This window comes from Juglans regia, chromosome 12 (genome assembly GCF_001411555.2).
Source record: "Juglans regia cultivar Chandler chromosome 12, Walnut 2.0, whole genome shotgun sequence".
Classification (NCBI taxonomy): domain Eukaryota; kingdom Viridiplantae; phylum Streptophyta; class Magnoliopsida; order Fagales; family Juglandaceae; genus Juglans; species Juglans regia.
Window position 1 is genome coordinate 13,532,233 of NC_049912.1, and position 25,643 is coordinate 13,557,875.

Here is a 25,643-nt window from a genome sequence, read left to right on the forward strand (position 1 = left end):
GCTACCAGCGATGATTGTAGTATCTTGTTTTTCTGTAACTTTTTAAAAAAAATGATACTCTCATCACTGATTTTTACCGCTCGGTGTTATTGTTGAAATTTTTTATTTTTCTTTTTACTTAGTGATTAAGTATTTTTTTAATAATATTATAATTTTTTATTTTTTAAAAAATATTTAAAAGTGTTAAAAATACATGTAAAAAAAATAAAACAAAAAATATCAATAATACCTAACGGTAGCTCCCAGCGGGAGCTGGGAGCGGTGGACGTAACATCGTCCAATAAAGAAATGTATTGATAATCTATCCACATTTTTAGCAAAGAATGGATAAATTAAAATTTCGATGTAGAGATTTGGTTTTATCCATATCCTTATCCTCGATGATATTCATCAGAATTTTGATGTGTAATAGGATTTTTAGGAAAAGATATAATAAGAGTTAGTTTTTTTTTTTTTTAATGAAAATATTTATAAGGTGAAAATTGATTGAGAGAAATGTATGATCCACTTAAAAAATTATATTAAAAAAAAAAGAGGTTATTGACATTGATTTAATATATGAAAGTGATTTGTTTGAGGTCACATGTACCTGCCTAAAAAATTATTGTTATAGTTTTTAACATGGTTGCAAAAATAATGCATGAGAAATATTTCAAGCATGGTAATATATTAGATGCAAAACTAGGTTGTGGGCCATCATTGATTTGGAGAAGCTTGTGTTCATCTTTAGATTTTGTTAGAGATGGAATGATCTGGAGGGTCAGAAATGGTAACAAGATTCAAATTTGGAATGATAAGTGATTACCAATTCCTACTTCATACCGAGTGCAATCTTCTATTAAAATTTTAGATAGAGATTCAAAAGTGCATGAGCTAATTGAGGTAAGTACAGATAGATGGAATGAAATATTGATTAATGATATTTTTACTAGAGAAGAGGCTGAAGTTTTATGCAGTAGTCCCTTAAGCAGACTGGGAGCTAAAGATAAATTGATTTGGGATCCTTCAGATAACGAAAAATTCTCTATAAAAAGTGTTTATCACCTAGAGCATATAAGAATGAGACTTTTGAAAGGGGAGTCTTCAAATTTATTTAAAACAGAAGCTAGCTGGAAACTGATCTAGGATCTAAAATTCAAGGAATGGTGAAGCATTTTATATGGAATGTTGGACATGATTTACTTCCAGCCAGAGAAAGTAAATATGTGAAAAACGAGAAAGAGAATCTTAAATTTATGTGAAAAAGAGAGAATCTACTGGTCATGCTATTTGGAGTTGTCCTGTAACAATTGATGTTTGGGCTAAACCTGACAATCCAGTTCAAAAGTGGTCCAATTCAGAAGTAGATTTCTTAAATTTATGGAAAAAAATTGAATCTTTTTTTAATGCTGAGGAGGTAGAGTTGGTGGCATATATAATGAGAAGCATTTGGTTTAGAAGAAATTATTTGATCTTTGAAAACAAGTTTGAGGATCCAAGAAGGGTGGTTCAAGCTTCAAGATAAGGATGGGATGAATTCATCTCATCTTAGAGTCATCAGCAAGAGCACAAACACCTAAGAAGCACTGAGAGACACTTGATCAACTGGAAAAAAAAAAAACTAAAGATATGGAAATGAAAGCAAATTGGGATGTTGCTGTGGATTTCCAGTCAATGAAAGTGGGAATTGGAGTTATCATTAGAGATGCAGCAGGGGACATCTTGGCCTCTCTATGCTCAACATTAATCATCTCATGAAACCTATCATAGCTTAAGCTCTTGCTTTGCGAAGGGCAATGTATTATGCTTAAAATTGGGGCTTTCAAGTGTGGTTTTTTTAAGGTGATTCTCATATAGTAGTCAAAGCAACAAACAGTAATGAGAAAATTTGGATAGATTATGGACACTTGATCGATGATACAAGAAGATTGCCCTTTGGAAGACCAAGTTGGATGTCACATTCACTTATAAAGAAGCCAATATGGTAGCTCACAAGCTTCCAAAGCTAGGTCTTTCTTATTCAGAAGAGAATGTGTGGATGGAGGAAGGTCCTATACAGATTTTGAATTTTGTTTTTAATGAAAAATTATGTAATGACTTATTGTTTTGATGTTTTTTTAATAAAAAATTATCTTGTGTTTGACTTCAAAAATAAAAAATATTTTTTTCCTTACAAATTATTCCTTTCAAATGTATAAAGAAAATATCGAAAATGAGTCTAGTTTAGTACTATTCATTGAAGTCTTTTTTTGAGAGCCCAATCTAGAATCCGGATAACCGGGTTTCAGAAGCGATTATCGACCCATGTTTTATCCGGGCCAACAATCGAATCACCCACCTGCCCATAATCCAAGGGCAAGTACGAGTACAGAAGGTAGGTACTGAGTACTCACAACCTAGGTTTATTTTAAAAAAAATAAGTTATGCTCAACCTGGTTACTAGATTTTTGGATACAATCAAGGTACCGAAATTTAGAAACAAAAAATAGGAGTTCTTTTTATTTATTTTGTAAAATTTGATTTACCTAGATTTCGAGTTTAAAAAACCTAGATTATTCAAAGTAGTAAACCAAAGTTATGACCCAAGTTAACTCAGGAATACTCAAGTCTTAATCCAGTTATTATAAATTTATAAGACAAATGTGTTATAATATAAATATATATATATAATTATAGTAAAGAAAGAAACTCCATTTGTAAATCTAGAAATAATTATAAATTAGCATCCATAAGATCATTCGATCGGTCTAATAAGCTAGAGAAATTGTATTCTTCATTTTTAATGTTATCATATTTAATTATAATAGTTAATATGTAATTGACACATGAGACTGTTTGAAATATGTCACATCATTCAGTATGACTAAAAATGAATGGATGATAAAATCAAGAATGAAAGAGAAACACAATGCTATGTCTACAAATTCAACATGTCTAGCTAGCAAGTTGAAGAGTATGAGTCATATCGACTGGAAATATTTTTAAAGGTCAAGCAAGGCAAAGTCACAAATCCTACAAATATGACATTCTGATGTATAAACTAGAGGTGGAGCCCTTACTGTAGGTGCTGTGGGGCCAAAGAGTTACTGCTGAGCCATTAAAGAATGGATCTCAATTCTAATAACCTTTCATTAAGGTAACAGCCAACTATCCAATCTCTCCCTCCCAACAACTCCACACCAATACCACCTAACTCTCTCTCTCTCTCTCTCTCTACCCCTTAGGAGATGCTGATTTTTACGTGTGTTTGCATGCTTTAATATCATAATCTAAAATAGCCTATATTGATGTAAACATGACCCACCATTATCCACAACAATAGCTACCATTTTATACATAGAAAAATAATTTATACAAATTTTAAATAGATAAATTATGTATAAATCTTTATAAAAAAAAATAGATCTTACTTTAAAAAAATGTAAAAAAAATAAATTATTTTTTATTAATGAGACTCACTTTTTTACAAAAGATTTATACAGAGCTTATCTATTCAGAATTTGTTCATAGCATCAATAAAAGGAAAATGATATTTACAATCGTAAAATTTGCAAGCGCCACATAATTATTTTTAAAAAAATTAAATAAATACGAAACTTACATGATATTTTTAATAGTAAAATCCATTTAAAAAAAAAATACATGATCGTACTGTATGACTATATCTAATATTATTCTTAACAAAATTAGGTGAGTATATACAATAAGGACCAGCTAATTGATGGTACGTACCACTTGGTTGGTAGGGTGGGGTACCTTCGAAGGGAAGTTAAAGGCTTGGGACCTTCACATCATCTCGGGTTGGTGCTATAACAAAATACAATGCTTTAATTGAAAATAACTTATGAACAAATTCCCTATTTTAATCCTCAAGAACTATAACAATAATTATCGACAACAAGTTCATGTCACATCTAGCATGCATGAGTAATTAGTTCACATCACATCTATTATGTATCAGTTGGAAAGTGCATATATTTTGTTACCAAACTTTAATATAATTTTTGCAGTTTTTATTGATTACTAATTATTTTCTAGATATAGTAGTGGAGTGCACAAACGCCGTGTAATTCTTTTGAAAAAAAATGAATAAATACGAGATACACATGAAAAAAATTAATTTTTTACTAGTTGATCTCACTCTTTTCAAAACAATTATACAGCACTTGAGCATTTCATAATTGTATCTACCATTATTCATAAAAAAACATTATAATAAGTGTTTCGCGGGTATTAAGTTAACATTATATCTAATACGTGTCACATGTGTATACCGCTTAGACATTTCTTAATAAAATCTCATAATTTATATTAAGAGTAATTTTACATACAATTGTGAAGTGCATAAATGATGTACAATCGCCTTAAAAAAAAGTGAGATCCATTATTAAATTTTTTTTTTTCATATGAGTCCCGTGTTTTATTCATTTCTTTCAAAACGATTACGCAACGGTTGTATAATTCACAATTATAAATATATTTTCTCTTATATTAAATATGACATAATTCAAGTATAGCTATTAAGCAATCTCGAAGCACGAACACAAAATAATTTTAATTTTACATATGAATTGCGAAATACATATTATTAAAAATTGGTGGTTAAACAAGTAATAAGATTAATAATATTCTTGTGTTAGAGTGAGAGGTATTGATTTATCTATATTCCGAGAGTACCTAATAATAAATCATAATTTATACATATTTTGAATTTTCTTAATAATTAAATATGCATACATTGCAATGAATTTTGAAAATGAGTCATGTAATGAAATTTAGGTTAAAATTTTTTAATATAGAATTGAATGGGCATATACCATTTTGAGAAACAATATTTACAATTATAGAATGTGAAAGTTCCTCACACTTATTTTGAAAACAAGTAAGGTCTATTATTAAAAAATAATTTATTTATTTTTTCATATGAGTCATTAATTTATCCATTTTTTTTAAAGAGAATATGCGAGTTGAGATTAATTAAATTCTTTATGAATAATAGTGAGTTGAGATGATGAAATGAATTTTGTGGAACCCACTTAAGATGTGTTTGAATGTTAAGATGAGTTTAGACGTATTTACGATAAATTAAAAAAGATTGTGGGTCTCGCGTGTAAAAAAATGTTGAGTTGAAAAAAGTTGGAGATCCCACATATAAAGAGATTTTGAGTTGAGATAAATTTAGTGATTTGAGAGTTAGGTGCTTGGATGTTAAATTCAACTTAAAATTAGATTGAATTAAATTGATCTCGATTTAATTAAACTTACAAATGAGGCATTATCCTAAAATTATTGTATCTAACATTACTCATATGTCACTTGAAAACTGAAAAAAGTTCCCATTTGGACTTTTGTAGGGATCGTACAAAACGTATTTCACAAAGGAAAATTCTCACAAAATATTACTAATTCAATTTGTTTTATATCTACGCTTATAATAAAAAGGCATCTAAAAAATTGATAAACCAAACATGGCCCATGGTTCTCATGCAAGTCGTCGAGTTTAAAGGTATGCAATTTTTTTTAGGGTGGTCAGATTGCCACCACAAATTAAACGGAACATATATATATATATATAGAGAGAGAGAGAGAGAGAGAGAGAATAAAGGCATGATAGGAATCGATAACGTTGTTTATCGTCGAGATAGGAGGGACATTCTTCCTACCTTTGGTAAGCGAGGAGGGGGTTGGGGAAGATGTGACTTCCTGGGTTTGTTGTTAAGAAAACTAATAAGCAAATTCCCTTACCATGCAATAAACATGTAGATGCTAATTTGCTGAACAAGTTCTGAAGTTTGATGTGGTGAAAAAGGGACCAGATTCTATTCTTCATTCGTGCCACTACAACGCAAGTTCATTGGACACATGGAAAGAAAATGTTTTATGGAGTTTCTTTATTTTTCCCAAAAAATGAAAATTATGCACAAAGCAGCCAAGGGTGTCTCGGTTTCCATAATTGATGATAAGAGAGAAGAACGTGAAATATAGATTAACTTTTCACGGCTACAACATGTTCTTTTGCAAAATCTGGATTGCCAGAATCATACTTACTTTCAAACATTGATGGAAAACCCAAAATTGTGAGGTAGTTCTCTTCCTTGGCTGGAGATCTTAGTTCTCTGTCTTCATCATTGGAACCAAATATGCTGTCATCTTCGGAATCTGATTCACTTGTGGATAAGTCATCATATTCAAAATCATCTTCAGTTTCTGATACTTCTGGGGAATCTGCTTCTGATTCTGAAAGATCTGCACGAAAGCAATCACTAGCTGGATCGAGGCTTTCCTTTCCAAGTTTCCCTGATTCCTGGAAGTCTTTTCTTGGACTGTCCAAGATGGAAATGGGATTCCTATCATTTGGGTCACCATAGAGTGCAATATGCCTGTAATAGAGTTCTAATTCCTTCTCAGCAATAGCAATGAAGCGTCGTACCGATTCAAGTGATTGCTCATACTTGGACTTTTCCAGTGCCTGCAAACAGGAGAAAAGAGACTTCATCATCAGCCATAACTTTTACAGTATTCATAAAAGCATTTCACTAAACAAACTGTTAACAAGAAAGAAATACAAGTAGAGGAGCAATTAACCACAAACAAAAGGTGAGGTAGAGCCTGTATCTCTTGATTTATTGTAGCTAATTGTTTCCGTCAATACGATGTAGGAAGAATAACAGCCAGGGAGAATGAAAATCAGTATTCAACCCAAAAGTGAAAAGCTTAACTAGCTTCCACCTTCAAGTCATAAGTTCTTGCAGGACATAGGGCACTGGGTCTATTTGGAAAAGCATCTGGATGAGTTTTGGACATCGTCTTGTACCAGGAACAAATTTGAGGACAAGGCCTGACTTACTGACCCTGAAAGTGTCCATTGCTAGGAACCCTTTATAGCTTAGATCAATCACTTACCACGGAAAAATGAACTTGCACAACAGTGTAGATGACTCATAAGTGGCATTCTCACTTTCTCAGAAGCCTAAAGAATCAGCCTGCCCATTTTGATTTAATTTTGGCAGATTTCTTTCCTTGTAAATCAGATTATTAGATTTTAAAGAGCTCAGCCTGAGGTTCCATTGATCTAAGATTTTAAAGAGCTCATATTGCATGTCAGTGCCCATCAAAACTCAACTAAGCTAAAGAACTGCAAAGATTGAAAAAGGGTCATGAGAATGTCTTCTGGCAGGGTAACACTATCATATAATACTAAAGTTTAAGTAGTGAAAGGGCTGCAATTCCATAATGTGGAAGAAGACCTAAGTATGCCCATCTAGCACGAAAGGGTCAGACAACTTCATGGTTGAGAATATTCTATGTATAATTAGGAAGTTGGAAGTTGGAAGATAAAACACAAACCAAAAGGGTCAGCACCCTCATTCACACCACTGGGCAGATTTTGGCTTGAGGGGACCAAAACTGTACAACTAGTTTTATCAACAGGATTGATTCAGGCTTCAGCCCGTGTGAAAACTTAAGTTTTGTCTTCCACTTTTCTTTTCTATGTACTTGTTCTTTTTTTTTTTTTTTGGGGGGGGGGGCATCAATAACTGTTACAGAACTGGAAAAAGAGAAGATGATTGACTTCTTAAGAGATATTTTGGCGGGCGGCACACCATGCCCTTTTTACACAAAAGCATAGGTATCAAAGAGAGTTTTAATCATGAACCCTTTATAGCTTAGCAGCATATACTTATTTCTTTCCATGTATAGAATTCTTTGTACAGTTTATATAATAAACAGAAATCACAAGGCCAATTATCCAGCCATTCTCACAAAATTGACACCCTCGGCAAGGAGTTTCATCCAAATCACCTCGGGAATTGAAGGGAAAATTCATGCAGCCCGATGACCCCCAGAAATTGTTTGCACCCAAGGGTTCAAGCCTTATGCCCGGTTTGGATACACAAAACTATCTCATCTCATCTTATTTCATCATTACAACTTTTCCAAACTCCCACACAAAATATAATAAACAATTCAACTTTTTCAAATCTCAAAAGAAAAATAATATTCTAACAATATTTTATTCAACTTTCAACAAAACATCTCATCTCATCTCATCTGAACTGCGTAACCAAATGAGGTCTTAGACTTGGAGGGACCATACCACCAAGACCAAGACTCTTACCACTTGAGCCACCCATGGGGCTTATGTCAGAACATAATTTATAACATTAAACCCAAATTGTTTGTAAGATACTTGTATGACGAGGAAGATCAAACAAAAATCGTCCTGCAGTATATACTTTAAGATAAAGAAATAAAACAGCTGAAAAGGTTGAAGGTTGGAAAACACACCCTTTTCTTGGATAAAGTATCTATAGGTGACATAACTTGTGGCTGCACGTAGTCCTTTCCTCGATAAAATATTATAGTGTTATCTCCAATAATCTGTATCGGGATCCCACCACTCAATCTAGCAATTTCTTGTGCGTACTCTTGTACTTGCCCAGGTTTACAAGGCTTGCAAATGACCTCAACAGTTTCATGTTTCTTCCAATGCATATGCATATTAAGAATTACTCCACCAAATATTCCTCTTCTGCCAACCGGTGCATAATTAGACCTCTTTTGGGCCATTTTTTTTAAATAAAACCGCTCCTCACCGGTCAGTTCATGGGATTTTACTTCAGGACCCTGAACTTTAGGAACTTCATACCGCTTCAGTCTTTCAATCAGCAAAGCCTCCTTAATTTTGGCCTGAAGTGAAAAGAATCACACAAATGTAACATTAAAATCAATGGAAAGAATAAGGCTTTAACAACATACAAGAAAATTGAGAATCAATTCATATACTCGAAACCGCTCCTCACCTCTTTTGCCCAGGTTTCATGCGGGGGCGGGGCCCCCCGCCCCCGCCCCCATTTATATATATATATATATATATTATATACATATATATAAACATAAATATATATTTATATTTTACAAATTGTATATATATAAATATATATTACAATTTGTTAGACTTGTTTACAAAATATGCATTGGCAAATTTAAAAACTACATAGTTTAAAAATTAATACACTACAATTTATACAAAATATGTACTAGCAAATTTAAAAATTATATAGTTTTTAAATTATAGTCATATTTAAAAAATTTAAATTTATAATTTGGATTTAAAAATGTATTTTTAATTACTTTTGCACTTATAAATAATTTTTAAATAAAATAAATGTAGTATTTATTTTTAAGTGAAAAGAGGCGGGGCGGCATCCCGGGGGCGGGGGTGAAAACCCCACCCCCCGCCCCATGCGAGGCGAGGTGCAAGGAAGGGGTGCCCCCGCCCCGTAGGGGGCGGGTAGCACCCCTAATTAGCCAGGATGTTGGCCACTGACTCAACTTCCTCTATCGGTTGGTTTTGTGGTGTCGTCGTCCAGTGTATTATTGATGTCGACGGTATTTTTGCAACTCCAGAGGATGACCCAGTTTTGAAAGTGGAGAGGCCTGATTGTTGGACCCACCATCGCCTAATTGGGAGCCCTGTTAGGTCATGGGCTTTCAGCTTGCCTTTCTCGGCCCATGTTTTTCTCGGTTCCTTACTTGCTCTTGAGCCCACCTATGAATCCATGGACTTATGCACATATTGGCCCTCTGAGCCCAGGCCCATGTCCTAATTTATTCTTAGGATTAAACCCATGACCCTCTCCCTTAAGTCTATCAGCTCCTCTTTTATGCTCTGTATAGATGTCTACTCTGCACCACACCCCTTGAACAAAGAGCCACCATCCCTTATGTAAAACCTTCTGGCTGGCAGCACATCAGACCTCTTCTCTTTGCATTGCTCCATAATGGTAACTTCTCTCTCCTTCGAAAAACCAATATTGCCCTCCACATCTTGGTACAACAACCCTACTCTTCTCGGATACTCCTCTGTTCTTCCGACACCACCTTTGATGGCTGGAGCAGAGCATGAGACTACCTCAGCATAAGTCCTAGACGTAGTACCACCGCGTGTGACTGTTTTACAAGGTTGTTGTATGATCACAACACCCCTATATTTCTTCCTCCAACTTTACCCTCATTGCCCACACATCTCATTAAGTTCCATAGCCATCTTTCTCCAACCTTTGCCTTCCACTTCTTCAGGGAAGATGAGTAAACTTCTCCTTCCACCATCTTTGTACTCTACTATGGTCAGATAACGACCACAGGCCTTTGAAAACCGTTGTGCAATATAAGCACTGCCGCCAAAGCTGGATATTCTAATAAATTCCTTATTTCCATTCAATCAAAAGTGGTCTTCCAGAGACTGCACAACCCAGAGCATTGTTGAACTACTTAGTACTAACTAGTCACCTTCCTTCCTCTCTCTATTATATGTACTGAATGACTTCCTGCATATAAAAGCTCAAATATCTTTGTCTAACTGAGGACTACCTTCGAGCAACCAATCCTTAAAATTAACAACTCCTGATATCAACCAAGAAGTGCTAAACGTGTTGAAGATCACCGGACATAAGCATTAATCACGAATAGCATGGGAGATGAAAGAAGATGTTAAGAGAGAAGATTTTCAGAAAGTCCCCCCGTGTTCGTTAGACATTTCTCTCTACCTTTCATGTTGCCCAAGTGCAACGTAAAAGAGATCACCCTACTTGAAGCCTCCATAATAATAACAAAGAGCAAAGAGGAAGTAACCCACGTAAGTACCATTCACCAAAATCGAAAAACAGAATGTGGAGATGCATCAAGTGATTCAAACACACTTCTCCCCAAAATGGCATCTTCTCAATAAATAGATCAAGAATCCACAATTCATCATGTGATCAAGTTTTTTCAATGTCCAATTTACAAGTACCCTTGGCTCTTCCGATCTTAATCTACCATAGAGACATTCGTTGGCAATGAGGATCGAGTTAAGAATTTATCTTCCTTCAACAAAAGCATTTTGGGAACTACAAATGATCTTTGAGAGCAGGAAAGTCAGTCTATTTGCAAGAAATTTGGCCAAAATATTGTAAACACCACACTCTAGACCATTAGGTCGGAAGCCATTTGCATCAAATTGCCCCTAGCTTCTTTAGTATAAGGCCATGAATGTACTTATTACCTATAAAAAAAAAAAAGAATAAGGCCATGAATGCAACATTAAGGCTCTTCTCAAAGTTGACTTTTGAGTGAAAACTCATCAAACACCTTCATAACATCTCCCCTCGCTACATCCTATCAAACTTAGAAAGAAGCCAACGACTAACCATCTTGGCCTTGTGCCTTATCACCCACCATTCTAGTGTTCTCATTACTGCCCAAACTCTGTTCTCCTTAAAAGGTCTTTCAAATCCCAAGGTCTCAACCTTCTCAAGGGATGAGAAGGGAAAATCATCTAACTTAGACCTCCAAGTAAATTGTTTAGTGTATAAGTTATGGGAGAACTAATCACGACAGAGTAGAAAGAGACTATACCATCAACCGAAAAGGAATCGATGGAGACAATCCATCTATTCAAATAGGCCACTCGATGAAAGAACTTACATTTATCACCCTCTTGAAGCCATAAAACCCTTGATATTTGTCTCCAACATATCTCCTCCATGAGGATCATCCCTTCCAGCTTACTGATAAACATTGCCTTCCCTAACCTCTCTCCATCATACAAAGGTCTATTTTCCTCATCCCATCCAAACCCTATAACTCTTCAAACAAAAGACTCTTGTTTTGTCCAACATCATCACCTCCTCATCCCGCCCTCGCAAATAAGATTTCAAAGCTCTGAGTTTATGCGCTAAAATAAAACTTGGAGAACCAGGAAACAGTAGAAATCCCACCACTGCCTTACTTTTTCCAAAAAGCCCTTTGATTATAACCACATATTCTGAAACTTGAAATCTCTTTTACCACCTTGAATATCCCCACAATCCAGAAGCATAGGAAAATGATCTAAGCAAAATCCAGCAAGTCACTTTTGAGACACCCCAAAAAAGTGTCACCAAAAAAGTTCTTCGATTTTATTTCTTCCATGGTAGAGCATGAAGTAAACAACATTATCACTTTCTCCCCAAAGCCATGATAAAGATATAAGCTAAACGCACGAACTCGTATGAAAAAAAATTCAGGAAAAGAAAGGATCATTCCTGCCAAACGAATCATACTTATCTTTTTCTATAAGTTGAAATTCAACCTTATTGAAATTACAATGTTATACAAGCATACATTCAGGCCCCAATATCAACAAACAGCATATGCAAATAAACCAAAAGTAATCAAAGAAGGTTTTTGCACCAAAGAGTGTCATAATCATGATATCACCTTTTCAAGCTTGTACTTAATTCTCTCTTCGGCATTCTCAAACTTCCGCTTCCTCTTCCCCTTGATGCCAAGACTACGTGGGTCTCTCTTATTAGCCATTTTTCTCTTATGCTTCTCTTTCATCCTCTTCATCTTTAGCCTCTTCTTTGTCGTCCATTTGTGCTTCTTTGGAGGATCCACCTTATGTGTTTCGAACTTAGGCTTTCCTTCTGATATAATGAGGCTCACCGAACCATGGCTTAAGTTTCTGCAAGTCCACAAGGGGCTTGGCTGGTTGAGTGGAAAAAAGTGCTTGGTTATATTAAAAATTGATTCCTGGGCTTGGAAGTTTGACCTGGCATATATACAAATGAGCAGAAAAGGGTCAGTATATAATGTATGAAGGAAAGAGGATTTTCTGTAAGTCTTCCATTCCCTTTTAGTTCCCTTATTAGTTAGTGTTTTGATATGTCCTCACCAACTTACTAATAAAAACAAAATGTTACACATACAAAATTGTGAATAATCCATTAATGTGTTCGATTAGATGAGTGGGGTTAAGAGATTGGATGATTCTGGAACACCTTTTGATTTTCTCTCCTGGTTTTCTCTCCGTACAATATTCTCTTTTCTTGGTTTTCTTGTGTTTTGCTGCTGTGTTGGTATTTTCTGGTGTGATTAACATGCAGTTACAGTGGTGATTAGCATGTAGTCTGGTGTAGATTTTAGATAATTTGCCTTTAATGGCGTTTGTGGGAGTTTGATCGTGGGATCTAGTTTAGAAGAGGAGGTTTCTTTGCCTTTAAGGGATTTTAATCCTAGTATGAGATGTTTTTCAATATTGAATCAAAACTTTTCGAGGTGGATAGGAATGGCAGGTACGTGATTCTTACAGAGAAGGGGTGGAAAGGGATAAAAAAGTTGAACTTAAGTCTGGGAACAGTACGCTGGTTTTTTAATGCATTGGAGGTGTGCTTGAAGAAGGAGGGTAAGGGCTTTTACTCTGCATATAGGGATGGAGACAGGGACTACATTGCGCAACGGTGTTCCAACTCGCGGGGAGAATACATGGCGCTGGTGGAGTATTGTGGAGGGGGTCGTCGAAACTGTGTCTTCATACCAGGGGATAAGGATAGAGTTGGATGGAGAAAATTAGTGATGGAGCTGAAGGAAGCTGGAAGTGGTGGTGGGGTTCAGTTACCACCAATCACAACTGTGTAGAATTCAAACTTGCGCTCATACAGTGATGTTTTGCGGGGGAGCAGAGAAGTGGAGAAGTTTCGAGACGTAAACTATGCAGAGAAAATGGGTTTGGTGAAGAAAGGTCCCGTCACTTCTGCGGGTAATGACCTGTTGCGGGATGGAGTTGGCAGAGACGTTGTCGCGCTGAAAGAAGAAAACGTGTTGAAGGCGTTAAGTGATATGGAGGAGCAATTGGGAGAGTTAGCAAATAAGGTGGGATGGCTAAAACGGTGTGTTGAAGTTAAAGGCATAGCGAGACTGGGCTTGGATCATGGACGGGATATTGAAGATCAATGGGCCAAGGAAAACGCTGGTAAGGGGAAGGGTAAAATACTAGGCCGGGAAGTTGGGTTTCAGCCCAACAAGACCCAAAAACAATCGGGCCCTTTCTGGAGGCAGACATTCAACCGGACCCGAGAGGAAGTTGGAGGTCCATCGGGGGATGGAACTGTGCCGTCGCTTTCGGTGTTGCCACAGACAACATCGCCGAAGGTGGTAGTCCCTACAACGGAGGTTGTGGTACAGGCAAAGGTTTCGAAAATCGCACAGAAAGGTGCGACGGAGGCTAGCGATTTTACGACGCTGTCTCTGGGGCCTGAAATTCATGTGAGGGAGGAGATGGGTCCATCCCACTCGAATGGGTTGTTACAGGGGTCAACGAAGGGGGATTCTCAGACACATTTGAGTAACGTAACAGTGACAGAGCTGCTTTCGGAGTTGCCTCAGACAACTTCGCCGAATGTAATAGAGTCTATGGCGGAGGTAGTGGTGCAGGAAATTGTTTCGGATATCGCACAGAAAGGTGCGACAGAGGCAGAGAGACCTATGGCGACGCCTTTGGGGCTTGAGATTAATGCGAGGGAGGAGATGGGTTCACCCCTCACGAGTGGGCTGTTACAGGGGTCAGCGACGGGGGTTATACAGACCTCTCTGGAACAGAAATCTACGATGGAAACTAGCGGCATTTCTACGATGGAAACTAGCGGCATTTCTACAGATGGATTGCTACAGAATTCAGCTATGTCTCAAATGGTTGTTGGAGAACTCCTTGTTGGACAGAAATCAAATTCAAAGGTTAATGATATAGTCGGTTCAAATAGAGATGGAGAAGCAAGTATAGAAGGTATTAACATGCAGTTGGGGTTTTGTGAAGGGGATTGCATGGATAATAGAGAGGCTGAACCATTAAGAATGCTTCCTCCTAGCCCCAATTCTGACATTATCCCTGATTGGGTTCTCAAGAAAGTGGATGAATTGCAATTATGTACTGGGGTGTCTTGTACAGGTTTTGAAGAGCAGTTTTGGGCTCTCATTATAGCCATTGAAGAGAGTAGATTGAAGTCGGCTACAAAGAGAGAAAGGGAGCTTAAAAGATTACAATGTTCTATAAATTATGAAGGGAAGGAGGGTAGTTGTAGTAGGGATAGAACGAAAGGGAGGGGTATGACCATTGTCCATGAAACCTAAAATTCTATCTTGGAACGTGAGGGGGCTTAATGAGCGCATCAAACGCGCCCGCATCAAAACTTTGTTGAGAATGTGGAAGGTGGATATAGTGTGCCTTCAAGAAACAAAATTAAGATATGTTGAGCGAAGTCTTATTCGTAGTATTTGGGGATGTCCTTATGTGGGATGGTCATATTTGGCTTCGGAAGGAGCTTCTGGGGGGGTGCTCTTGATGTGGGATAAAAGAATTGTGGAGGTGATGGAAGAGTGTGTTGGGACTTGCTCGGTGGCTTGTTTATTTAGAAATGTAATTGATGGGTGGGAATGGGCATTTGCAGGCATTTATGGACCTAATCGATATAGAGAAAGAAGAAGGTTGTGGGAGGAGTTAGCGGGTGTATATCATCTTTGGGATGTGCCGTGGTGTATGGGTGGGGATTTCAATATCATTCGTTTTCCAAGCGAGCGATCAGGGAATAATGGCCACTCAATAGCAATGGAAGAGTTCTCCGAGTTCATGTTTGATCTGAATCTTATGGATCTCCCTCTTGCAGGGGGGGAGTTCACATGGTCTAATAATAGGGGGTGGTCAAGACTGGATAGGTTTCTTGTTTCTCCTTCTTGGGAAACCCACTATTCGGAGCTGTATCAGAAGAGGTTGGCCCGGGTTTGCTCGGACCATTTCCCAATTATGTTAGATTGTGGAGGTATTAATAGGGGTCGTCAGTATTTCAAGTTCGAAAATATGTGGTTAGCAGTGGATGGCTTTGTTGAGAAAGTTCGTTCTTGGTGGTCTTCTTATCAGATCTCGGGTACCCCTAGTTTCATTCTCGCTGGGAAACTTAAGGCATTAAAGCAAGATTTAAGGAGATGGAACATAGAAGTTTTTGGCAATATTGAAAATCAGAAAACTAGTCTATTAGAGGAGCTTCAGGTCTTGGAGGAACAGGCGTTAAGGGGAAATGCTTCGGAAGAGGCACTTCTACGGAAAAGGGTAGTGGTGACTGAATTAGAGAGGGTCTTGTTGATGGAGGAAACATCGTGGCGCCAAAAATCCAGGGCTCTTTGGTTAAAAGAAGGGGATAAATGTACGAAGTTTTTTCATAGAGTGGCCAATTCTCATAGGCGTAACAACACTATTGAGTCCCTTCAGTCAGGTAATCAAGTTCTATCTTCTCCTACTGATTTAGAGCATCATATTGTGAACTACTATGAGAATCTGCTAACAGAGCCGACTGGTTGGAGGCCAAAGCTCGATGGTTTGCCATTTCAGTCCATTGACATGCAAAGTGCAAGTTGGTTGGAAAGACCTTTTGAAGAAGAAGAGGTACAGAAGATCATTAGTAGCATGGCCAAAGACAAAGCACCTGGACCGGATGGGTTTTCGATGGGGTTTTTTCAACATTGTTGGGAGATAGTGAAATGTGATGTTATGCGGGTATTTTCTGAATTCCACACTTTCCAAAAATTCGAAAAATGCTTCAATGCGACGTTCATAGCTCTTGTTCCGAAGAAACAGGGAGTGCTGGAAATTGAAGATTTTCGCCCCATTAGTTTAGTGAGTGGGATTTATAAAATTATTTCAAAGGTGCTGGCTAATCGTTTAAGTGTGGTTATGGAACAAATCATTTCAAAGTCTCAAAATGCCTTTGTACGGGGGAGGCAGATACTTGATTCAGTTCTTATTGCTAATGAGTGTCTAGATCAGAGGTTAAAGGAAGGTAAATCAGGTATACTTTGTAAACTGGATATGGAAAAAGCCTATGATCATGTAAACTGGGATTTCCTCCTTTACCTACTTGGGAGATGTGGTTTCGGTAACAAGTGGATCTCATGGATACGATATTGCATAACTACTGTGCGTTTCTCAGTGCTTGTTAATGGTAATCCGGTGGGTTTCTTTCGTAGTTCACGTGGTCTGAGGCAAGGGGATCCATTGTCTCCATTTCTTTTCGTTATTGTTATGGAGGCACTAGGCCGGATGGTGAAGGCAGCTGTTGAAGGAGGCTATATAGCGGGTTTTGTGGCAGGCAATGGTACTTTTGGCTCTGTCATGATATCACACCTTTTATTTGCAGATGATACACTTCTCTTGTGTGAAGCGGAGGTGGATCAAATACAAGCCTTAAGGGCACTCTTGTTGTGCTTCGAGGCGGTGACGGGTCTAAAGGTCAATTTGGGCAAATCCGAGATGGTGGCGGTAGGAGTGGTGCCTCATATCAATACACTAGCAGAAACGTTGGGATGCGTAGTGGGTTCTTTGCCAATGAAATATTTGGACCTTCCTTTGGGTGCCACTTTCAAAGCTAGAGGTATATGGGAAGGGGTTATTGAGAGAATAGAGAAACGATTGGCAGGGTGGAAACGGTTGTATTTATCGAAGGGAGGGCGGCTCACTTTGATCAATAGCACTTTATCCAATCTACCAACTTATTTCTTATCATTATTCCCGTTGCCGGTAGGGGTGGCGCATCGTATCGAGAAATTATTCCGGGAGTTCTTGTGGGGTGGTCTGGGGGAAGAAACTAAATTCCATCTTGCTAGTTGGCACAAAGTTTGCTCTCCAGTTTCGGGTGGTGGTTTAGGTGTGCGCAATTTGAGAACTTTCAATAAAGCGCTTTTGGGAAAATGGTTATGGAGGTATCAAGAAGAAGGGGAGTCATTATGGAAGGAAGTGGTAGTTTCGAGACATGGAGGTGCTTGGGGGGGATGGTGCACTAATGAAGTAAGGGGGGGGTATGGTGTGGGTCTATGGAGATATATAAGGGGGGGATGGCAGTGCTTTGAAAATAATGTTAGATTTGTAGTTGGTTAGGGCACTCGCATCAAGTTTTGGCAGAATGTTTGGTGTGGAGAGCGTTCTTTGGAGAGAGCCTTTCCAGCTCTATACAATATTGCGATTAATAGGGAGGCTTCTATAGCAGATCTATGTGTGATTGCCCAAGACTCTTTTCAGTGGAACATTTTATTCACTCGGGCTAATCATGATTGGGAGCTGTCTATTGTTTCAGAATTTTTTAGCATGATATATTCCTCAGAAAGATTAACGACACAAGATGATAGGCTACAATGGAGGGGCAAAGACAGTAAGAAGTTCTCAGTCAAGACATACTATAAAATTCTGGTATCACAAGGTAATGAATATTTTCCGTGGAAAAGTATTTGGAAGTCACGCGTACCTTCCAAAGTGGCTTTTTTTGTGTGGACTGCGGCACTTGGGAAAATTCTAACCACGGATAATTTAAGAAAGAGGGGACTCATAGTAACGGACTGGTGTTATTTGTGCAAAAAAAATGGAGAATCAGTGGACCATCTATTATTGCATTGTGAGGTGACGAGAGAGTTGTGGAATGGAATATTTCGTAGGGTAGATGTCGCATGGGTTATGCCGGCTAAGGTGGTGGACTTGCTTGCTTGTTGGAAGGGTCTAAAAGGCGGTACACAAGTAGCTGCAGCTTGGAAGATGATCCCGCTGTGCATTATGTGGTGTATTTGGTTGGAAAGGAATGCACGCTGCTTTGAAGATAGGGAGCGATCGATGGAGGAGCTTCAGAATTTTTTTCTACACACTTTACTATTATGGTTTTCAGCCATTGTTCTTAATGGAAACAGTGTACATGAGTTCCTAGCTCAAATTTAGTTTTTGAAGAATGTATTTAGGTGTTTTCTATTGTATACTCCCTGTGTACATAGGCCTTGCCTATCTTCATTCATATTAATGAAAATTCACTTTTTACTGATCAAAAAAAAAAAGAGATTGGATGGAGATAAAATTGATTCTTCGGTCTGAAAAATCGACCCAGCAGTGATTCAGTTAGAAAAGTGAGAAAATAGTGAATAACATAATGTCTCCTGCTATACATAAGCCTCAACACCAAGTGATTTTACTTTTTTATCTGTATATTTTATGAAAGATAAAAGGGTAAAATTACATAGTTTTAAGTGGTGTGCAAGAATGTGAAGGTTATGTTTAGAATTTTTGAATGTCCGTATGGAAGGAACGGGACTGAAGGCTTGTCTTCCACTATCTCTCTTGCTTCAATATATGCCCACCATTTCTCCATCTTAAAGGTCAAATCTCCCAAAATCTCCGAATAAATCTTCCAAAACAGAAAGCCCATCAAAGGGTTCAATGGGGTACAGGGATAAAAAATTCGAGACTTCATTCCAGGGGGTTAGGTTAAAAAGTAGCCAAAACGACACGAGCAAAGGAGATAAATGGAAGAGTACCTGAAAGAAAGCGAGTTAGAAGGAGTTGAGAGTACGAGGAGCGAAGAAGCTCTACGTAGACTACGAAACAACGCCTTTGCCATACCACAGGCAGAGAAGGAGAGAGCATTTTACAGGTTAGAAAAAAAGGGGTTCAACTTCAACCCGTCGGGGAGCGGGCGGGTGGGTTATTTCGTCCGAGAGAAATAATCCTACGAGTGTAGAACCACTGAACTAGACACGCGTCGGCATATCATGCATTTTACTTAGAGTGATTGACTTTTATTTTGTAAATACACCAATGGTTATTTGGCACGTCACCAACTCTTTAGGCATCCATATTTACAACCTCCTCCCTCTCTCTCTCCCCGTTTCGAAGCCTAAACTCTCAGCTCCCTCTCTCTCGTCGAACGAGGATCGTCGAGAATTTGCAGTGAGTTTCATTAAACTCCTTCTCATTTGTTAATAACATTGTTTCTGTGTTTACTATTATTCATTTGTGATGTTTAGGGTTTTTTTTTTCCAATTTTTTGTATTGTTTGCGGTTGATTATTGCCTGCTTACGCAGAGAAAATTGGGCCAATTAGTCAATCTTTTAATCGCTTTTTTTTTTTTTTGGCTTTGAGTCGCTATCTGAGAATATAGATTATTTTCTTCTATCTTTTCTTGCCGAGGTGAAAATTTTATATTTGAAATTTCTCTTATTTTAGGTAAACATAGGTGTAGCATATCATGTTTGTTTTGGTCTTTTGGTTTTATAATTGGGGTGTCTTGGGAAAGTTGAATTTAGACTCTAGGAAGAGAAAAGGGGAAACAAATCTTGAATTCTAAGGAATCCAAAATATATTATACTGCTGTTAAGCAACTTCCATTTTTTGACTTTATGACTATGACTTTATGCATCTTCCTTTTTTTAGTTGCTGTATCTGAAAGGGAAAAAATAAAAGAGAATTTTACTCGACTCAATTGTGACAATCATTCCATATTTTGGTTATTAACTCCCGAAGCTCTTTATTTTTGTAATAAAAGTTTGTAGAAGCTCTATGCTAAAGTAAATCTTGTAGCGTGAAAACAAAAAGAAATATGAAGTTTAGAAAACTAGAGGAAAATATAGCGAGAGTAAAACTTGAAAACCCTGTTATTTGAGGTTTTGGCACAAGATAGAGGTCAGACAAGAGAATCTGGTTAGTCCTGTCCATTTTTACTGGCCCTGTTTAGATGTGGAGGGTAAGGTCCCCCTCTCCCCTCTAAATGGGACAAAAAGCATGAATTTATGCTTCTTTACATGTTATTTCCTTGTTCTTCCTGGTGGGAGAGGGAGCCAGTCGTCTTGGCTAGTGAAATCTCAATTGGGTGTCAAAAAGTCATAACAAATTTTCTTGCTGCAGTGGAGTTTGGTGTTGATGGCGATGTTAATGGTGAGGTGCTTGGGAACTCTGTTGAGTCTGAGGATCATAGGGTTGGTGATGAAAATGAAACTGGTGGAAGCTCTGTAGAAGGGGCATTCCAACAGGATCAGGATGATAAAATGAATGGAATGGATATAGTTCCTGTTGCAGTTCCTTCAGTATCAATGGTCCTGGAGGATGAACCATATGTGGGACAGGAGTTCGAATCTGAAGCAGCTGCGCATGCATTCTATAATGCATATGCCACGCGTGTGGGATTCGTCATCCGTGTAAGCAAACTTTCCCGATCGAGGCGTGACGGATCTGCTATTGGTCGGGCACTTGTTTGTAACAAGGAGGGTTATAGAATGCCTGACAAGCGTGAAAAAATTGTGAGGCAAAGGGCGGAGACAAGGGTCGGTTGCAGGGCAATGATTTTGGTGAGGAAAGTAAGTTCTGGCAAATGGGTTGTTACAAAGTTCGTAAAGGAGCACACTCATCCATTCACACCTGGAAAAAGTCGAAGGGATTGCATTTATGATCAATATCCGGTTAGTCGTTATTACTTCATCTAATTAGAATTTGTTTTTTATGTTCTGATTTCTAGTCTGATCACATGTGCTGTAGGCAGACCAACTTTTTTCGTTGGTATCATGAACTATTTTCAAGTGAAATATATCATTCTAATAATGATTTTGATAACATGTATGAAAAATGTGGGAAACTAAAACGAGATTATTCTTACTACATTTACTTCTTTGACTGCTGTTGTTGATGTCCATTCTAGGAAGGAAGTTGTTTAGGATGACATGAAGAAATACAAAATAATTGGACAAAGAGAAGGGAAGAAAACATCTGATCGAGACGATCTTTTCAAAGGTAGTAAATGAAGTTTTTAATAAATCTGAAATGTGTACATATTCAAGAGAGCCACCGCTGAAGGGGGCAAGCAATTCCCATTGCATCCTCTAAGTTGGAATTTCCTATCTTGGTGAAGAACTTCATCTTTGCTTTACCTGATAGAAATGTGTAGATAGAAGCAGCCATTCCAGAAGTGAGAACGTTTTTTTTTTATTGGCACCGGGTGTTTGGAACAGCGTCCCGACTAATCCTAGGGGTGCACAGGCCCTCGGCAAGAAGTTTCTCACAAGTGCACCTAGGGTAATTCAAGGGAAAAATTCTCCAGTCCGATGGCCCCTAGAGATTGTTTGGACCTGAGGGTTTTTGAACCTTAGACCTAGGGGGAGCATACCCCTAAGCCCAGGGCCTTTACCACTTGAGTCAACCCCTAGGGTGTATTTGCGGAGACAAATTGCAGCAGTATGGAAGATGGTCGCGATATACCTCATTTGGTGTATTTGGAATTAAAGAAATTATAGAACCTTTGAGGACCACGAATGGATGGCGCAGGAGCTCAAGAATTTCTTTATCAACACTCTTCTCCCATGGACTGCTAGATAGGTGTCTCTCTCATATATTCCCTGTGTACTTGGCTTGCACCTGTCATGCTTATTAGCTTATTAATAAAGACTTCTTATTTATCCAAAATTAAAAACAGTGTGAACATTTAATAAGATTAACTAGTTGAGAGAAATGGGAAAGATGTCAGGTTTTTCCAAAGATACATGATTGTGGCAGTCACATGTTATGCTGGTGTTATTCTTCTAATGAACGTAATGATCACACTTTGATAGGATCTGGAAAGTTTCTGGAGAAGAATAAAACACTTTCTACAAGGATGGAATACTGGTGTCCAGTGACAAATGATTGGTTCAAGTCAATTCTTACTTGCTTAGGGGTGTAAACGAGTGAAGTTCAAGAGAGTAGCATTTTTTGTTCACAAAACAGCTCATTTAATATTCAAGCTAGTTCGAGCTTGTTCATGAGCTGTTTTATTTTGAAAAAGTAGATATTTTATATTGTATTTTATAATTGTTTCTACAAATTTTGACAAACAAGCTTTGACTTTTTGCTAATATCTTTATAAAGTTTATATATACATATATCAATGATTATGTTCATAAGGATTCAAGTAACATGTTTAGTATTAGGAACATGGTTTCCTCAAATCACTTTAATTATTTAAAATATTCTCACCTATAAACAAGATTAGAATATTGTCATTATAAATATATAATAACACTATAAAAATAATAAATGCGAAGTCATTTTTATTTTTATAAAATAAAAAAAAAAGAAAAAAGAAATGATCGACAAATATCTTATGGTGTCTGCCATATGAGCTATATAGCTCAAATGGCACACTTCATGAAAAAGATAGTACTGAGGCCATGCGGTTCAATATGCTTTTTTACCAAAAATTATAAATCCTATGGTGTTTGCCATTTGAGAAGTTGAAAGAGATGCATTTCAGTATGCTTTTTTTAATTGGTATAGGGATGTGCTTAATGGCAATGGGTAAGCCTATTGTTTTCTTTTTCGTGCTGGTGTTACCATTGTGCCTCTTATTTGCATTAGATTATCTTCATGAATCATTGCTACTGATTAGCTTAGCCTAGGGTTTGGTAAAGAACCTTTTTTGGTTGCCAATCTGATGCCTTGTTCATTCTCTGTGGTCTTAGATTGAAGCAAGGCCCCTGAGCTCAGCGTTAGTGAGTTTAAATGGGGTAAGCAATGTCATGCATATGTATATGTGAGTGTAGATTAGTACAAGGCATTTAGGTGTGTATATGCATGTTTTCATGAGTATGGATTTTTGTATGGGAATATGTAACAAGCCCATATATATGTTTCTTTTTATAATTAATAAGAGAAATTTTATTCTAAGTAAATAGGCATAGCCCAAGTATACTAGATGTATACAAATGAGAACACCTACTTATAAGCTAAAACAGAATATAACTAAAGCAAAACATTACAATCATTCGCATTCCTTACAAGATTCTTCACCCAAAAGCTTAATGTACTAAGGAATACTCCCTAAGTTCCCCTATAGAATGTTCACAATTGTCAAAGCACCTCTCATTCCTCTCTAATCATAAACACAAAAGTAAACACAGCGGGATCATCTTCAACACTGCAGTGCTGTAACTTCTCCCCTCGATACCTTGCCAACATGCAAAGAAATCAGCCACATGCATAGGCATCACCCATAAAATGCCAATCTTTGCAAAAATCTCATTCCACAACGATGTTGCTACGTCGCAATGAAGAAAGAGATGATCAATAGATTCACCTTCCTTCTTACATATAAAACACCATTCAACCACCTGAAAACCTCTCTTCCTCAAGTTGTCCATGGTTAATATTTTCCCAAGGGACACCAGCCAGCAGAAAAAGGCAACCTTACTAGGCACTTTGGCTCTCCAAATACATTTCTGAGGATAGTCTTTGACCCCAGGACTGGTTAACACCTTATAAAAAGAACTCACTGAAAATCTGGAATTAACAAACCAATATATATGTATCTCTCAATTCTCCAATTGAGAGGGGAGGGAGGCCGGCTGATGCAATCATCGTCAAATTGTCGTTAAAAGTTTGAATCACTTAACAAAAAAGAGTCACTCCTTAAATCATGAATGCAAAGCACTCATCTTGATTGACATTAGCAGCATGGCTTGTATTGAATTATGTATACTTGATGGAATCATTCTATTTACTTATCATGTCCAAGAAAGTTTTCATCATCTTTCCCCTAGGAGGCACTTAAGTTTAGTTGATTGTAAACTCACCTTTGCCTACTTTTACTTTTACAGAATGAACACGACAAGATTCGGGAACTATCCCAGCAGCTAGCCATAGAGAAAAAGAGAGCAGCAACCTATAAAAGGCACCTGGAAACAATATTTGAGCACATCGAGGAGCACAATGAGAGCTTATCAAAGAAGATTCAACACATAGTAGACAGTGTCAAGGAGATGGAGACCGAAGGGCAGCAAAACCAAAGATAGTTCAAGCAATTAAGCTTTTTATCTTTGCCTTGACGAAACATAAATCTAACTGCCCGAATGGAAGTTGCAACTGGATGGCGCTTGTTGTTTAACAGAATTATGTGCTTCCTTCCTTCCAGGTTTTAGGTATCCTATTTAGTTTCGTAGCCTAGCATGTTTGGCTTAATGGCACTCATTGGATAAATCGTGTAAGTATTTTCCTTTTTCTGGAGCAAAATGTTGGTAGGAGAAATTAGGTGAGTCGATGTACAGTCCTGAAGTTGTGCGCTAACAATACAATGATTCATTGGGGGCATCGAGGCGTATTTAGAAAGTTGATTCATTCTATTGTGTTTCATGTGGGATTTTATGTCTTGTATAGCAATTCAAATTTTCATATATCTTAATTTTAATTTCACTGCTTCTTGGTTTTGCTCTTATTTATTTACTTATTTATTTATTGTATCTTCTGTTAGAAACAAAATGATCTCTGTCAAATTAAATCAAGAACATTGTAGTAATTTGTGTGAACAACTTTAGAGTTTAGACTATATATCATTGATATTGTTAATATTCTATATGCAATATAACAATTTGGAAAAGAATCTAATTATTTTTAAGTAATTCAATATTCCAATTGGAGTATAATCTCATGTTGGTAAAACTTCTTTTAACGCTTTTAATTCTTAAAATAAATCAAGACCATTTATATTAGAATCTGCATCATATTTTAGAAAATCTTCAAGGGGAATACATCTTTTCTCCAAATCATCACCATTTAAAGCTCGTAATTTCTAATTCAATCAAAGCAGTCATGTATGTATGTTAATAGTATATTTATTGATTAGATATTTCAAGAGTCTTAGGATATGTTTGTGTGTTAATTTCATCTCCACCTATTTGAAATCTCATTGATTTCATCTCCACCTGTTTGAGTCTGGTCAAGCGTGGGGTCATCTTTTTACCGTTTATTTCCATTGTGTTGTTGTTTTATTTATCAAGTTGACTGGATCAGTACATGGTGGAATGGGTTTTAGTGGTCTATTGTATGTGGGTTTAAGGGGCAGTTATTAGTCCATTTCTTTTTAACTTTCCGTCTATTTAGTTTAGTAGTTATTTTTCCTGTCTATTTAATGTCCGAACATATGGAATGAAATATCAAGAATTTGCCCATAACTTTTGAGTGGTGTTGGAGGGATTCTAGCTCCTCGAATGGCCAGTCTGTTTTTTATATTTCAATATTATTAAGTCCATAACATAAGGTCGT

At 37.3% G+C, this 25,643-nt stretch overlaps 2 protein-coding genes across 3 annotated transcripts; one reads left to right on the forward strand and one right to left on the reverse strand.

Annotated features, from left to right (window-relative positions):
• Positions 1 to 5,943: 5,943 nt before the first annotated feature.
• On the reverse strand, positions 5,944 to 19,261 carry LOC108992455 (uncharacterized CRM domain-containing protein At3g25440, chloroplastic). The gene is made up of 4 exons (XM_018967008.2): positions 19,120 to 19,261; positions 12,223 to 12,556; positions 8,269 to 8,670; positions 5,944 to 6,448 (listed from the first exon to the last, which is right to left on the reverse strand). Exons 1-4 carry the CDS (start codon positions 19,200 to 19,202, stop codon positions 5,966 to 5,968), a joined length of 1,302 nt encoding a protein of 433 aa, XP_018822553.1. The 5' UTR covers positions 19,203 to 19,261; the 3' UTR covers positions 5,944 to 5,965.
• Positions 19,262 to 19,423: 162 nt separating this feature from the next.
• LOC108992457 (protein FAR1-RELATED SEQUENCE 5-like) lies at positions 19,424 to 24,794 on the forward strand. 2 transcript variants are annotated; one of them, XM_018967010.2, is made up of 4 exons: positions 19,432 to 19,531; positions 20,487 to 21,037; positions 23,069 to 23,113; positions 24,203 to 24,794. In XM_018967010.2, coding segments are annotated over exons 1-4 (792 nt in total). In that variant the 5' UTR covers positions 19,432 to 19,530; the 3' UTR covers positions 24,398 to 24,794. The 2 variants fall into 2 exon arrangements, with proteins under 2 accessions (XP_018822556.2, XP_018822555.2); XM_018967011.2 differs by lacking the exon at positions 23,069 to 23,113 and having other exon boundaries at positions 19,424 to 19,531.
• The last annotated feature ends 849 nt before the right edge of the window (positions 24,795 to 25,643 follow it).

What these genes read in the sequence shown, in the direction of transcription:
- LOC108992455 (XM_018967008.2), bottom strand. Translation starts at nt 19,202, where the DNA reads ATGGCAAAGGCGTTGTTTCGTAGTCTACGTAGAGCTTCTTCGCTCCTC. An exon ending in TCTAACTCGCTTTCTTTCAG is followed by an intron (nt 12,557 to 19,119) that starts GTACTCTTCCAT and finishes TATATATGCCAG; the next exon opens with GTCAAACTTCCAAGCCCAGG. An exon ending in ATACTTTATCCAAGAAAAGG is followed by an intron (nt 6,449 to 8,268) that starts GTGTGTTTTCCA and finishes TCCTGTTTGCAG; the next exon opens with GCACTGGAAAAGTCCAAGTA.
- LOC108992457 (XM_018967010.2), top strand. An exon ending in GCATTTATGATCAATATCCG is followed by an intron (nt 21,038 to 23,068) that starts GTTAGTCGTTAT and finishes CTGTGGTCTTAG; the next exon opens with ATTGAAGCAAGGCCCCTGAG. An exon ending in CGTTAGTGAGTTTAAATGGG is followed by an intron (nt 23,114 to 24,202) that starts GTAAGCAATGTC and finishes TTACTTTTACAG; the next exon opens with AATGAACACGACAAGATTCG.